Below are 12594 nucleotides of genomic sequence, written 5' to 3'. Positions count from 1 at the left end.
CAATATGTATAAGTCTTCAGAAAAGGAACACATGTCCCCCCAGAGCTTTGTTATTTCAGCCTTTTTTAGTATCTTTGTGGTTTATTGTATCATCATGTGTAGTAATGTGCTGTATTTTATTTAGTCATTTTTACTTTGTTTTCACTATTCAGGGGAAAAAATGGTGCTATGATGACAGCACACCGCTGCCAGCTGTGCAGACGATTCCCAGCCAGGATAAAAAATGTCTTTACTCATAGACACGCGGGGCGTTTTAAATAAAGGTTTACCAAAATTTAAGATAGGAGGGCCACCTCTGTACTCCACCTGGGGTTTTCTGTCATTACTGTTACCGAGTATTTTTTTAATGCCTGACAAATGTGTTTTTGTTATTTAATTATGTGCATTTTAAGCTCAGCATGGTAAGAAAAACAGTCTCAACGAGGTCAAGCTTGGTTAGTCTTTAAAGCATTTAACCACATCTTACGGCCTCCATTAAAGAGGGAGAGCCACATTTTCGTGGGGATGGTTTATTCGTTGTTGTGTGAAAGCAGTCAAAATCTTAAAACTGTGACATGCTTGACAATTTAAATGCAACACAGATGGCGGTACCAAAACTGTCTTTATGCTTTTGCGCTGTTTATAAATGATTCACTTCATATGCATTGAACAGGCCTAGCTGACAACAGACACGATGACCTCTCAGTTAAGTGGAACCAATAACATTTTTAATGCTGCATTGAATTGCATTACATAGTAGGTTGAAGCCATTATTAATGTTCCTCAGCTCCAGCTCATGTCTGCTCGGAAAGAAAGGTCTGTGAAGTCCATTCATGGCTTTACTGTTCGTGGAGGGTTTGAATCCACGTGGGACCATAGTAATGTCTAAAGCCACTTTCCTATGCTACACGGCTTTGACTCTTTGATCTTGTCACCTCATTGCTGTCTGCCAGAGCCTTCAACATCCTTCATCTCTTAGATTTGTCATTGTTTAGCACCGACACTAGTATCTGAAAGCCATGTGCCACCAATCATTTCTTTTGATTATTCTTCCAAGGAGCCAAACATTGTTGTAATTTTTTAAAGTAGTCTTGAGCCATAGTTCTCCCTGCTTTTTGTTGGTCTTTCACATTTTTTTAGCTGCTTTTTCACTTATTTTTCTTGCAGGCCTCAAGCCACTTAACACTGACCTGTGAACGACTCAAGCATAAAAAAGGCCCCTAACTCAAAGGATAAAGTGGTGTTGTATCTACACATAACAGACAACATAGCAAAGAACAATTTTAAATTGTATCTTTAGATACTTGGTTAGTAGCAGCCTGTCACAAAAACACATAATCATTTAGTTGATTCTATTAGAAAATGTCAAAGATAACACAGATTGACAGGAATAAGGTAGTTCTTGCACCAACAAGGCGATTCCCAAAGAGCAATCAGCCAACAACTGTCATATCTCAGCATGGTGAGCAGTGTGTCCTCATAAAATCTGAGGAAACTGGACAAGTAGAGGACAAAAGAAGGAAGTATCAGGTCTAAAAAGCATCTACACCAGATGAACAGCATCTCAAAGTTATGTCTTTAAGAAACGGGGGGGAAAAATCCATCAAAGAAAAGAGCGATGCATCTTGCACTTCAGATGATCCATTGCTGTTTACTGAAGCCTCATAAGAAATGGTCTCAGTGGAGGGATGGCTGTCAAGAAGCCATTTTTAGGGAAGGGAAACAGGGAGAAAAGGCTGAGATATGCCAAATTACACAAGAACTGGACTGAAAATCAGTGGCAACATGTCTTGCAGAGTATTAATCCAAACTTTGAAATTTGGATGTGAAAATGATAGGTATCAGCATGCGATACCATCTGGAAAGCGTCTCGTTGGCAACAGCTTCATTTTTCAGCATAACAATGATCACACATTGTCAAAAATTATACCTGCACAGAAACACACAAAGGAACACTATCAGTCATGGAAACGACTCCTTTTTGTGAAGTAGCTTAAACATAAGACCTTGCAAGTTGTTCTGGGTCACCTTTCCAAATGCATCCCGCTGTGTCTGCGAGCTCATTGTATATCAGAATGCAGACACACAACACTACAGCAAGCTTTCAAACAGTACTTTAAGCAGTTTTTTTTAAAGGAAAAAGGAAACAAAAAGTACTTCAACATTAATTTGTTAGGTTTATATTTAGTACACACAACTGAAACCAATAACAAACGTGCTAAAAAGAAACATGCCTCTTTTTCAATACAAAAATTTCAATCAAAGTGGACGTGTTGGTTTGATAAATATACAATCAATTTACAACCCAAAGCACAACATATGTGGAATCCACTGTGAAATGGCAACAATCTATGTAAAACTTTGGGGACTGTAGAAATTGATGAATATATGGAATATTTGCTATAACAATGTTATGCCAAGCTTGACTAATTCATTTATTTCTAGTTTATATTGATACAATAATCACTGAGTGGTCTAAATTACGTTCCCCAATGATTTCCTGTATTCCCTTTGCACAGAAATAACACAACTGAAATGGAAGTATTTCTGATAACTGTATAGACATGATGGAAATCCAGGTAGGGTATTATGTTTCTATACCATACTTAAAGTGGAAAATCTAATTATATTTCTCTTGGTAAATAGGTCATAATGGCATCACGAAACTAGATGTTTCTGGAACGAGGGGGAAATAAATCCCTTTTGAGACCTCTCTTCCACTTCTAATGCATCCACATACAAAGACTGCTTTAAGACGCTGTCTGCAGTGTCCATCACTTATGTTTCTTCAGGCTTGGCCATAACCGTAAATCTAATAGGTTGGATACGTTAATATGGATACCTTTTTTCCCTTTCTCCATCACCTTTCCCATCCTATCCAAGCAATCGCCCACACATACACACCAAAAAAAAAAAAATAACCCCACACTGGTACAACCAAGCAGTCAGCCAAGGATAGCTGTCATTCAGTCAAAGTTGTGCTCAGGCCACAGCACTTCCAATCTCTCAACGGGGATTTGTGAGACTGTGACTGCATGACAACCACTCTCCACGCTGTCTGTCTGCTCCTCTGTCTCTCTGCCGTCTGTATCTTTTAAAAGTCGTTTATAAATATGTTCAGATTCACATTTGCCCTCTCTCTCTCGCACTTCTTTACTCACTCGTGGTAGATGTGCATGCTCCTCTGACATAATCTATTTCTCCTTTGCTTGCTTTGTACTGTTTAGCCACTAATGGACCTGCCTGTGTACACTGAGCTGAGGAAGCAGTGATAATAAAGGCTGTAAAGTAATCTCACAACAGTTTACACCCGTCTCTTAGGATTATCTCGTTCATTATCTAAAGCTGGAGCTTCTGGTCTGCATGTGTATGCGTGTTTATATGTGTGTGCATGGGAACCATGTGTTGGTAAGACACATACAGCAACATCTGACAGATTTTCACTGTTCTGAGCAAAACCCAACATTTCTTGATGTATAAACGACTTCAGATAACAATAAGGACTCTAAAAATGAGAGCTCTCTTGTGGCTGCAAAATATTTTCAACTTAATAAGATTAGATAGGCTTTACAGTATTTTTCCTGTTGGTTACGGTGTAACCTGCTCTGCATTCCTGTGCATTTACATCCTCCATAGACCTTCTTATGCCATTGCCGTCCATACAATGCTCAGATTTCCTGTTAAACATCCATAACATGTATAGGATATAGTTGCCTGATTAATGTGTTGTACTATATCAAAGTTCTGTTTCATGCTTTATTCAAGCTAAACTAGTTTCAGGTATACTTTTGTCAAATATCCAGTCTAGTATTAAGCATTTTTGTTAAAAATTGTAAATGTGCGTGTGCTTCTTTTATTCAAGTTATCAAAGTGCATGAGTCTTTTACAGTTTGTGGGCCCTCGCCATGCATGAACTGAATCTGAAGCAGAACACATGCTGGACCGACCGAAACACGCACAACTTGGATGCAAGTGTAGACCAGCAGGCTGTGGTCACCAGTCTATCTCTACATGTCATCCTATTCTAAGGCCATGCAGTTATTTAATTTTGCTGTGTCTGCAACCAGTGATTTGGACCGAACAAGCATTACATCATGGAAAAAGGTTTCCGATGCCCACTCACATTTAGAGCATGATATCACTCTGTCTCACACTGCTGGTGTACACTGAAAAAAAAAACCCACACAGTGATATATACATGTAAAAGTCCAAGCAGACACGCACAGTGGCAAAGCTATAAACACTGGTCAGAGGTTATTTAATGCACTAGTGTGTATTTAGACAGCGTCATTTAGACCTCAAAGGCTATCTGACACACCACAGGACACCTGAGCTCTTGTGCTTCTGTCCAGGGAGCATGATGCTTACTCATCCTTCAACCACAGTTACTCATACCAGCCGAGGCAAAGATCACAAGGTGTTCTATAACTTGATCCAGCATTAAACAGTATATTATTTCGATGGCCGTTCCTGTGAAGTGATTGTGTTGATATTTACATGGTAAAAGTAAATACCCTGGAGTATGAAATAAAGTTTTAATTTGCACTTTATCATATATATACATTCAAATATTTTGCCAACTGTATGCCAGATGGCTATATTTTACTTTCCTGTGCAGGAAGGGATATCTAAGAAGGGGTAAGAGAGCCAAGATAATATGTCATAATAAGTGATTTTATGTCATCATAACTTTTCTTAAATGTTAAATGAGTGACATCAGCTACTATACTACAAATTAGCATGCTGTGACATAGGAATCTTGTGCATATTAGGAATTGAAGTATTTATGGAAATATATTTATAAAAAATACAATATTCTGAATTTTGTACCTTGTGAAACTAAAAATAAAAATGAAACAAACCCCAAAAAAGTCCCTGCTCTTGAAGGGTGTGTTGCACTTAGGCTTCGGTTGGCGTTCCGCTTGCATTTATTTATGTGTTTAATGACGCCATCAAAGTTCAGCTCACATTTCTTTGCCAAAGGTTAATAAATATTATGTCAACATGTTAAATGTATTACATATATGTGTTGATTACTTGGTCGGTTTTTTAAAATAAACAAGCGAATTGAAACTTTCATCTCTACATGCCGCTTTCGCTCCCCCTGAACCACCATTTGCTATTACCGCAGTGTGTATCTTCCTCATGACATGTCAAAACACCAGATAGATTTTCTACTTCTGCCTTTATTTACATTTGATAGTGCACATATGATGCCCTTTGGAGCTTTTCTCACTGACCTTCTGCAGCATTCCAAGCAAGTGATGCACCAAATTACTGCAAATAAAGTTTAGACTGTTAATATACACAGCTCAGTGTGCTGACAGCAATGTTTTGGGTTGTTTGGGGTAAATCGTAGGAGGCTGGGTGGGTATACTGGGGCGAAGTTAGAGAAAGGATAACAGAGTGTGTGTTGAGCGATTGAGCTGCCTGTGCCCTTAGTTTGGGGTCATTTGGAAGCGATGCAACAAAACTTTAAGAAAGTGCGAAGGCTTGAGGATTAGGCAACTTAACACATTTTACTGAGGCGCAGTCTTGGAAGAAAAATGCACTAAAATAGTATAAACTGAACTGTGTTATGTACAAAAGAAATAGGTGGTGATGTTTAGTTTTAGTCATGATTCAGCTTAGCCAGGCGAGGGGGGTTAAAATATTGCAGAGGTTTAACTTACAGCTTAAAGCCCCCGGCCGTTCTGGTTGTACATGATATTTAGAATATTGACAAATAAGCCATATTAACCATAATGACGTGCACAATATAAAATTTATATCATATTTAGTTTAAATTTAGTTTAGATTTATTTTGAAACATTGCATGTCTGCAATGTCTTAGATTCGACAATCTTCTGCAGACGCTATTATATGAATGGATGATCTTTATTGTCATTATACATAGCACAGTGAAATTCTGTGTGGCTTTCTCTTAAGCTAAAAATTATTTTAAAAATAAAATAATAAAAAAAAATGGTAAGTTATTAAAGATAAAAATACACTTAGCACTGACAGAGCAGGAAAACAGCAGCATTATACACAATTTAGCCAGTTTCAGTATCGTTAGCTAATTAAAATGTCCTCCCTGCCATATGTATGTGTTTGTGTTGAAACGCGTGAATATTTCTGTGCCGTGTTTACACTCTAGTGTGGACTATGGTGGAAATTAGGGTGGTGGAAATCACCACTCAAGGGTAAATCTGTTCCTGTTCCTGAGCCTGTTCTTGTGTTTTTTTGCCCAACTGCTTTTTTGCTGGCAAACACACAGATTGTATACTGGTAACATAGATGGATTCCATAATACACCAGTGATTATCACAATAACAATACCACAATAACAATAATTATCATTAATTCCTGTACACTTGTCTAACTGATCGAGAAACTGTGCGTATTGACTCTATGGGTTTGCGTTGTGTTGTCCCAGCTGGTCTGTAGGAGAGTGGGGGGTGTGCAGCCGAAGCTGTGGAGGAGGGGAGCAGACTCGGCAGGTCCAGTGTGTCCAGAGAACCAGCCAGACTGACGTGGACACCCTGGCTGACTCTCGTTGTGCCCAGCCGTCCCCGGTCAGGAAGCAGACCTGCAACACACACAGCTGTCCACCGGTTTGGACAACTGGGTCGTGGTCGCAGGTGAGAGTGTGAAACTTTAATGCTGTTTGTTTACGCTGCTGGCACGTTGCTGCTGAAGAACACAGCTTGAAAAACCCCTTTGAAGTCATACGCTCGCCCAGTAAGCCCTAAAGAGCTCTGCACATTGTGTTGTGAAGTTCGCCCTGGCTTTAATGGCTTCACCACATTTTATGACAGTGATCTCAGTGGCTTTAAACTATGAATGTGCCCGCTGAGACCTCCAGTGTTTTGTTCTCTGTCCAAATCCTATACATTCTGTGTGGTGACTTGTCTCAGTGTAACATTTTAACTGCCGTTTTACACCAAATATCGTCAACGACATGGCACAAGTGGTGTCCAGTTCGCTCTCCCCCTGGTAGCTTGTGGCACAGTGTAGTGCGTCACAGCCCCGTGTTTATTGGCTGTAGTGAATCACTTCAAGATTTAGATTGTCCCATTAGCTGTTTCTAGAATAAAAAAAGGATATTGAGGGAATTGCTGGAGTACCTCAAAGGAATTATTAAGGCAGTAAAGCACAGTAATCCATTGTGTGGTGACTATGCTGTATAGCAGCTTTTCTGAAATGCTATTTGTGCATAGCTGGCCTGTTAAGATGTTTAGCATGTGACATTTCCAGCCAGGTAATAGCTAAATTAAATATGTCAAACTCTCAATTAATTTTGATAAATTTGTTCCTTCTGCTTAAAAGAAGGTGGGAAAAAAATGGAAAGAAATTCTCAAAAAAACAGTTTAGTCTACATTTTTATGTCTTTGTTAATGGATGATAAAAATGTGTGTAACACATAACAAGGCTTTGACAATGCTGGAATATAACATGACAGTTTGGACCTAACTATGATAACAAAGATTGTTAATACTGTAGAATTTAAACCAACTGATCAGCCATTAATTAAGAGAAAGCTTTGCTCCAATACCTAAATGCAATCAGATATCATGTTTGTTTTTATTTGGCAGTGTTCGCGTAAGTGTGGCAATGGTTTGAAGAAGAGGACTGTGCTGTGTGTGAGCTCTAACCCGGGTGCCCAGGCACACACGCTGCCCAACAGCAAGTGCGCAGGCCTGCCAAAACCTGCTGGTCAGGATTCCTGCTTCATCAGACGCTGCCAGAAACAACGCAAGGTCCAGTGGTTTGTCTCCACATGGCAAGAGGTATGAAATTAAAATGAATAAAACAGCACTTATGCAGTATTTAAATGTATTTTTAGCTAATGTGAATAAGCTCTCTGTCTCTGCTCTGTTCCACATCCAGTGTTCAGTAACATGTGGTCGTGGCTATCAGGCACGCTTCATCAAGTGTGCAGAGAAGGTGTGTATTGTGTGTGTGTTTGATCAGACACAGCAAAAGGTCATTTTTCAGTGTCATAATAATTCGCTGCATTTAAATTCTCTTTAAATTCCAATTTGTTAATATTATTTTAATTATTTGCTTTTGTGTTTCTAAATTGATTTTTTGGAGGTTCTTTATTATATAATGGCATCTATAGCTTTAGTGAATTTCTCTATTTCATAATAAAGGACACTGCAGGAAAATACAGAGAGCTTGCTCCCAAGAAGTGCCACCATGTTCCCAAACCCATAGTAGAGCTTCAGAAGCCCTGCATCCTGGCTGAATGCCCTGTCCGCACAACACAATCAGTGCACTACCAATGGAAGACGCATCATCGGAGCTATCCAGCCCACCCTCCACCTCGGCCAGAATGGCGCTCGTCTCCTTGGTCTCAGGTATCAGCAGAATTTCCACTTTGGTAATATAAACAAGAGGAGGGAGCGAATGTGTCGCACAAAGGAGATTCACAGTATCTATAATCCGTTCCTTGTTGCTTCGCTCTCCGCAGTGCACGGTGACATGTGGAGGAGGAGTGCAGGCCAGGGCGGTCCAGTGTCTGGCGGAAGAGAAACCTTCCACCGGCTGTGCCGTCCATCTCAAACCTGCAGTGTCCCAGGCCTGCAATACCAACTTCTGTCCACAACCTGAGAAGAAAGGTACCAGTGCTCTTATTCTCTCAAAAGATCTCCCAAAAAAGAAAAAGAATTTCACTTTTTTTTTTCTCTTCTTTTTACACAGAACTTGCATGTAAGGATTACTTCAGCTGGTGTTACCTGGTGCCCCAACATGGAGTCTGCAACCACAAGTTCTATGGCAAGCAGTGCTGCCAGTCATGTTCAAATTCAAACCTATAATCCTAGGACGTGACTCAGTCCGCTGTACAGGCAGATAGGTAGTTAGTCAAAAGACTGCAAAACATGGTTGTGGTTTTAAGCATGTGGCGAGCACTGAAATACAAAGCCTTTTCTTTGGAAGTGCTCTTCATTTTCTCTCTGCGATGCCGGACATCTGGATACAAGAACTTGATGTTGACAGCACTACACAGGAATGTGATCGGGAAAAAACAAATAAAGACAAGAATTATGTGGAGGAACTAACAAAATAGTAATCGTGATTAAAGCAAATAGGATGGACATGTCTAAAAGAAACTGAAAAATCCCAGCTTTGTTTATATACTGTAGCTGAAAAGATCTGTACTCAGGACACTCAGCATCTCTCAGTCAACCAAAGGCCAACGATGGCAAACCAACAAAGAAAGACGTCTTCAAGCGCTGCCACGCAACATGTGATATGCCCTGGTCTGCGCTGCAGACCCTGATGAATTGACAATCTGTGGTTTCTTAATGAAAAGGGACGTTTCAAAGAGACGATAAAGGTATAAATAAATTTTGCCTTGAGCTTAATTTTTTTTAATTAAAAAAAAGAGAACAAAAATGACATGCTAATCAATGTGTATTTCTTTAATAGCTGGGCAGTTGCCATGGAAGTTGTCATGTAAAAGTAAAAAAAGAACAGAGCACAAATCAACTGCATCATCAGATGCATATGTTTTCTGTGACAGGATAAGTCTGCGCGATGTGGCTTTCCTTCCAAGTGGTGCTACAACTTTGTCACATTGAATTCATGAAATCAGTGTGAAATGTTCAAGCTTCAGGAAATAACAAATGAATTGTGTGACCCGTGTACAGTATTATTTGTTTTATTTATTGGCTTTGCAATGCAGTGTTTCTGGAAAACTGTATGATTAAGCATTATAAATGTGTCCTTGTATTACTCTACCCTAAGCCCATTACCTTAATATGTGTTATTAATTTTCATTACATGCTGTCAAACTGCACCTTTTTATGCAAAACCTTTATTTTATTTTTTAAAAGAAAGCAGCTGTCAAGTGAAATCACTAACAAGCCATATCAGTGTGTTGTTTAATGTGTCCTACATTATTATACATGACATTAGCATGCATTTATATGGCACAAAAATGCGTTACATATCAATTACATTTTAAAAGCACTGATGGATGATAGGTAATACTATTACAATATGATTTTTTTTTACGGTGGTAATGAAATAAGATAAACAAAATGTGTAACTACAGGAACATGAGCCCCGATTTCATCATTTTTAGCTTTAAGTTGGACAGAGTATCTTTCAGGGGGGGATAAACTTGAAACTCTAAAAGGACTCCTGGAGAAAAGCAGAAAAACAAATATTCAGGATGGAAACTTGATCGCTTGACTCATACAACTTTGGCTACAGTCTTCAACTGGGCATGGCGCTGTCATCATGCCTTTACAGAGGATTAGGATTGCACCAAATCACTGACATCACTGTCATCATTGTTCCACTCTGCCATAGCGGGGGCTAGTACGTCTTTTGCATTTCTCTGGCTTCAAAATACAGATTTATAACTTTTACTTGTAACAGCTGTAATGTATATATGTACATTTAAACATCTTAACTCCAGTCTTTGCTTCTATTTATTATTTTCCTTCCAACATAAGTAAGATTACATGGTAGTTCACTGCTTTACCTACCTACTCAACTTTGATGGAATGTCTTTTCAGTACAGTTAGTTCAGTTCAATGCACTAAGCTACTAAATTACTTTTTGGACAAAGCAATTGTATTGCTTTTGCTTTACTCCACAAAATGACCTGAAACACATTGTCACTTAATTATCAGTCAGAAATAAAAACTTTAGGCTACAGACCCGCACAATGACTCAAATTCCTATCCTAATTTTTATCCATATCCCGATGTCATCTTTGTTTTAGTTTTTATTTATGAACACAAAGCCGGCAACACAAAGCAAAGATGAAACCTGGCCCAAAGTATGGTGGCCCTGAGAAGTCAAACACACTGTGACTCAAGAAAACATCAGCAAATATAAAAATGCTGTAAGAGCTCGCAATACCCAATGGAAGTTGAATAAAACAAGTAAGAAAAACAAAACAAAAAAACTCAAATAATACAAAACACAACTCAAGTGTTTTTTGGAGATAATAACTTGACGGAACAGCTGTGGAAGAGATAGAAACCACAAAGGTTTGCACTGAGACGCTTAAAAGAAGAGATGGTTTCATCTGTGTTGTGAGTGAGGAAAAACATGCAGGTAATGTGTGTTTTAGTTGCATTTTTCATATAACAATGTGGATACATGTTTGCTATAAGCTGTTCGGTTTCGTATCTGGTCCGTCACATTATTGTCTCCCCCAAAAAGACTTCTGCAGTTTTTTTGTGAAGGTTTTGGACAGCATATTTTTCTATTTGCTGGTGTTTTCTAAATTTACGGTGCATTTGACCTCCTTCTAAAGAGACTTTAAAGCGAACGCCAGGGTGATATGTACGTGTAGAAATGGAGGTTTCAGTGCTACAAGTCTAAGTGCCTTTTTTTCTGCTGAAAATCTGCCCCTGGCTGCTGGGCTGGAAGGCTTAGCCTTGACATGTTTCTGGTTTCTTGCCTAGCTATGTGTTAGCATACTGTCTGTGCAGATGCTTTTGCACAATATTAATAAAAATCATTTTCACAAGCACACAAAGTGAAATCAGCTGATTGCAGGACTGTGTGTAACTTTTACTGAAAATGTAACGCCATTACAGTAACACATTAATTTGCACCCAAAACGTTTTTAATGTTTGGTTTCATATTTTCTTTAAATACATTTTTTTAAATAATTTTTAATATTACTTTGTTCTACTCAATTGATCCGATCTGACTTATGTCTCCCATAATGAAGTAGATCTTGAAACAGAGCCAAGGGGAGGTCCTTCCCCAAGCTACCGGTATATAGGAGATATAGCTGGATATATAGCTATATAGGATGGCCTAATCCGGCTTAAGTTACATTGTCAATAGCACAAATATGGCTCCGCTCCAGAGTGTTATGTGTATTCATCCTGTTTCACATGCACTGTTTGAAAATGTAGCTATTACCATAATAGCAGTGAGTCTTCATTTGTAGCTTTACTATCTATGTCTGTCCCTTTAAATATAGTTGGTGGACTCAATATTGTAATCTGAAGTTTTGCTAACACAATTTGAAGCAGATAAGAGCTAGCCTTGTATTTCATATCCCATATGTAACTAGTATGTCTAATATGCTGTTATGTTCCTTCAGTGTGTACAGCTGACATCATATTATATCATTAAAGTTGTATGGTTGAAACTGTGGCGGTAACCCTAGGAAGTTGATTGTGTTCATCTGGACGTTGGGTTTTCGGTGGTTGCTGATCCAAGTGACGTCTTCAGTCTCAGAGGTAATTGTGTAGAGGTATCTTTTTTCCTTAGTCATAATGCAACTCTTCATGTAATTTACCTGTGCTGACCAATGACTGTAGAAAACAGGTGTGACGTTCATAACACAAGGAACAACTCACTGAACTAATACGAACTAAAATAGTTCATATTATGTTCTGTTATTTTAGGCACATAAGTGCCCCATTATAATAGGCCTGATGGCATTATTGTATGAACCTAGATCCCATATATCATTTTTGTTTGTTTGTTTATTTATATTTCTAGGTAACAAGTATAATTTGTAGTTAGGCAATGGTGTGAAGTTTAAAAAACAGATTTGATTTTATTACTAAACATGCTGAAGTGAGAGGTCTGACCTGCTCAGCATGCTTCATGCTTTTGAACCAATGTCTAAACCACTTATGTGAC

The 12594-nt window shown here is 38.7% G+C and overlaps 1 protein-coding gene across 1 annotated transcript in view; it reads left to right on the top strand.

The window, feature by feature from the left end:
* Window positions 1-11540, top strand: part of adamts16 (ADAM metallopeptidase with thrombospondin type 1 motif, 16) — a 52946-nt gene extending 41406 nt beyond the window's left edge. The window contains exons 19-24 of the mRNA XM_085291108.1: window positions 6398-6602; window positions 7557-7751; window positions 7852-7908; window positions 8118-8324; window positions 8438-8585; window positions 8668-11540. Coding sequence (XP_085147234.1) covers window positions 6398-6602; window positions 7557-7751; window positions 7852-7908; window positions 8118-8324; window positions 8438-8585; window positions 8668-8783 — 928 coding nt within the window. The 3' untranslated portion in view covers window positions 8784-11540. The remainder of the gene's footprint in view (window positions 1-6397; window positions 6603-7556; window positions 7752-7851; window positions 7909-8117; window positions 8325-8437; window positions 8586-8667) is intronic.
* The last annotated feature ends 1054 nt before the right edge of the window (window positions 11541-12594 follow it).

Source organism: Mchenga conophoros, linkage group LG11 (assembly GCF_057382185.1).
Source record: "Mchenga conophoros isolate Kocher_MC1m ecotype Shallow Benthic linkage group LG11, M_conophoros_male_GT1.1, whole genome shotgun sequence".
Lineage (NCBI taxonomy): Eukaryota > Metazoa > Chordata > Actinopteri > Cichliformes > Cichlidae > Mchenga > Mchenga conophoros.
This window is presented reverse-complemented; position numbering and strand designations above follow the sequence as displayed.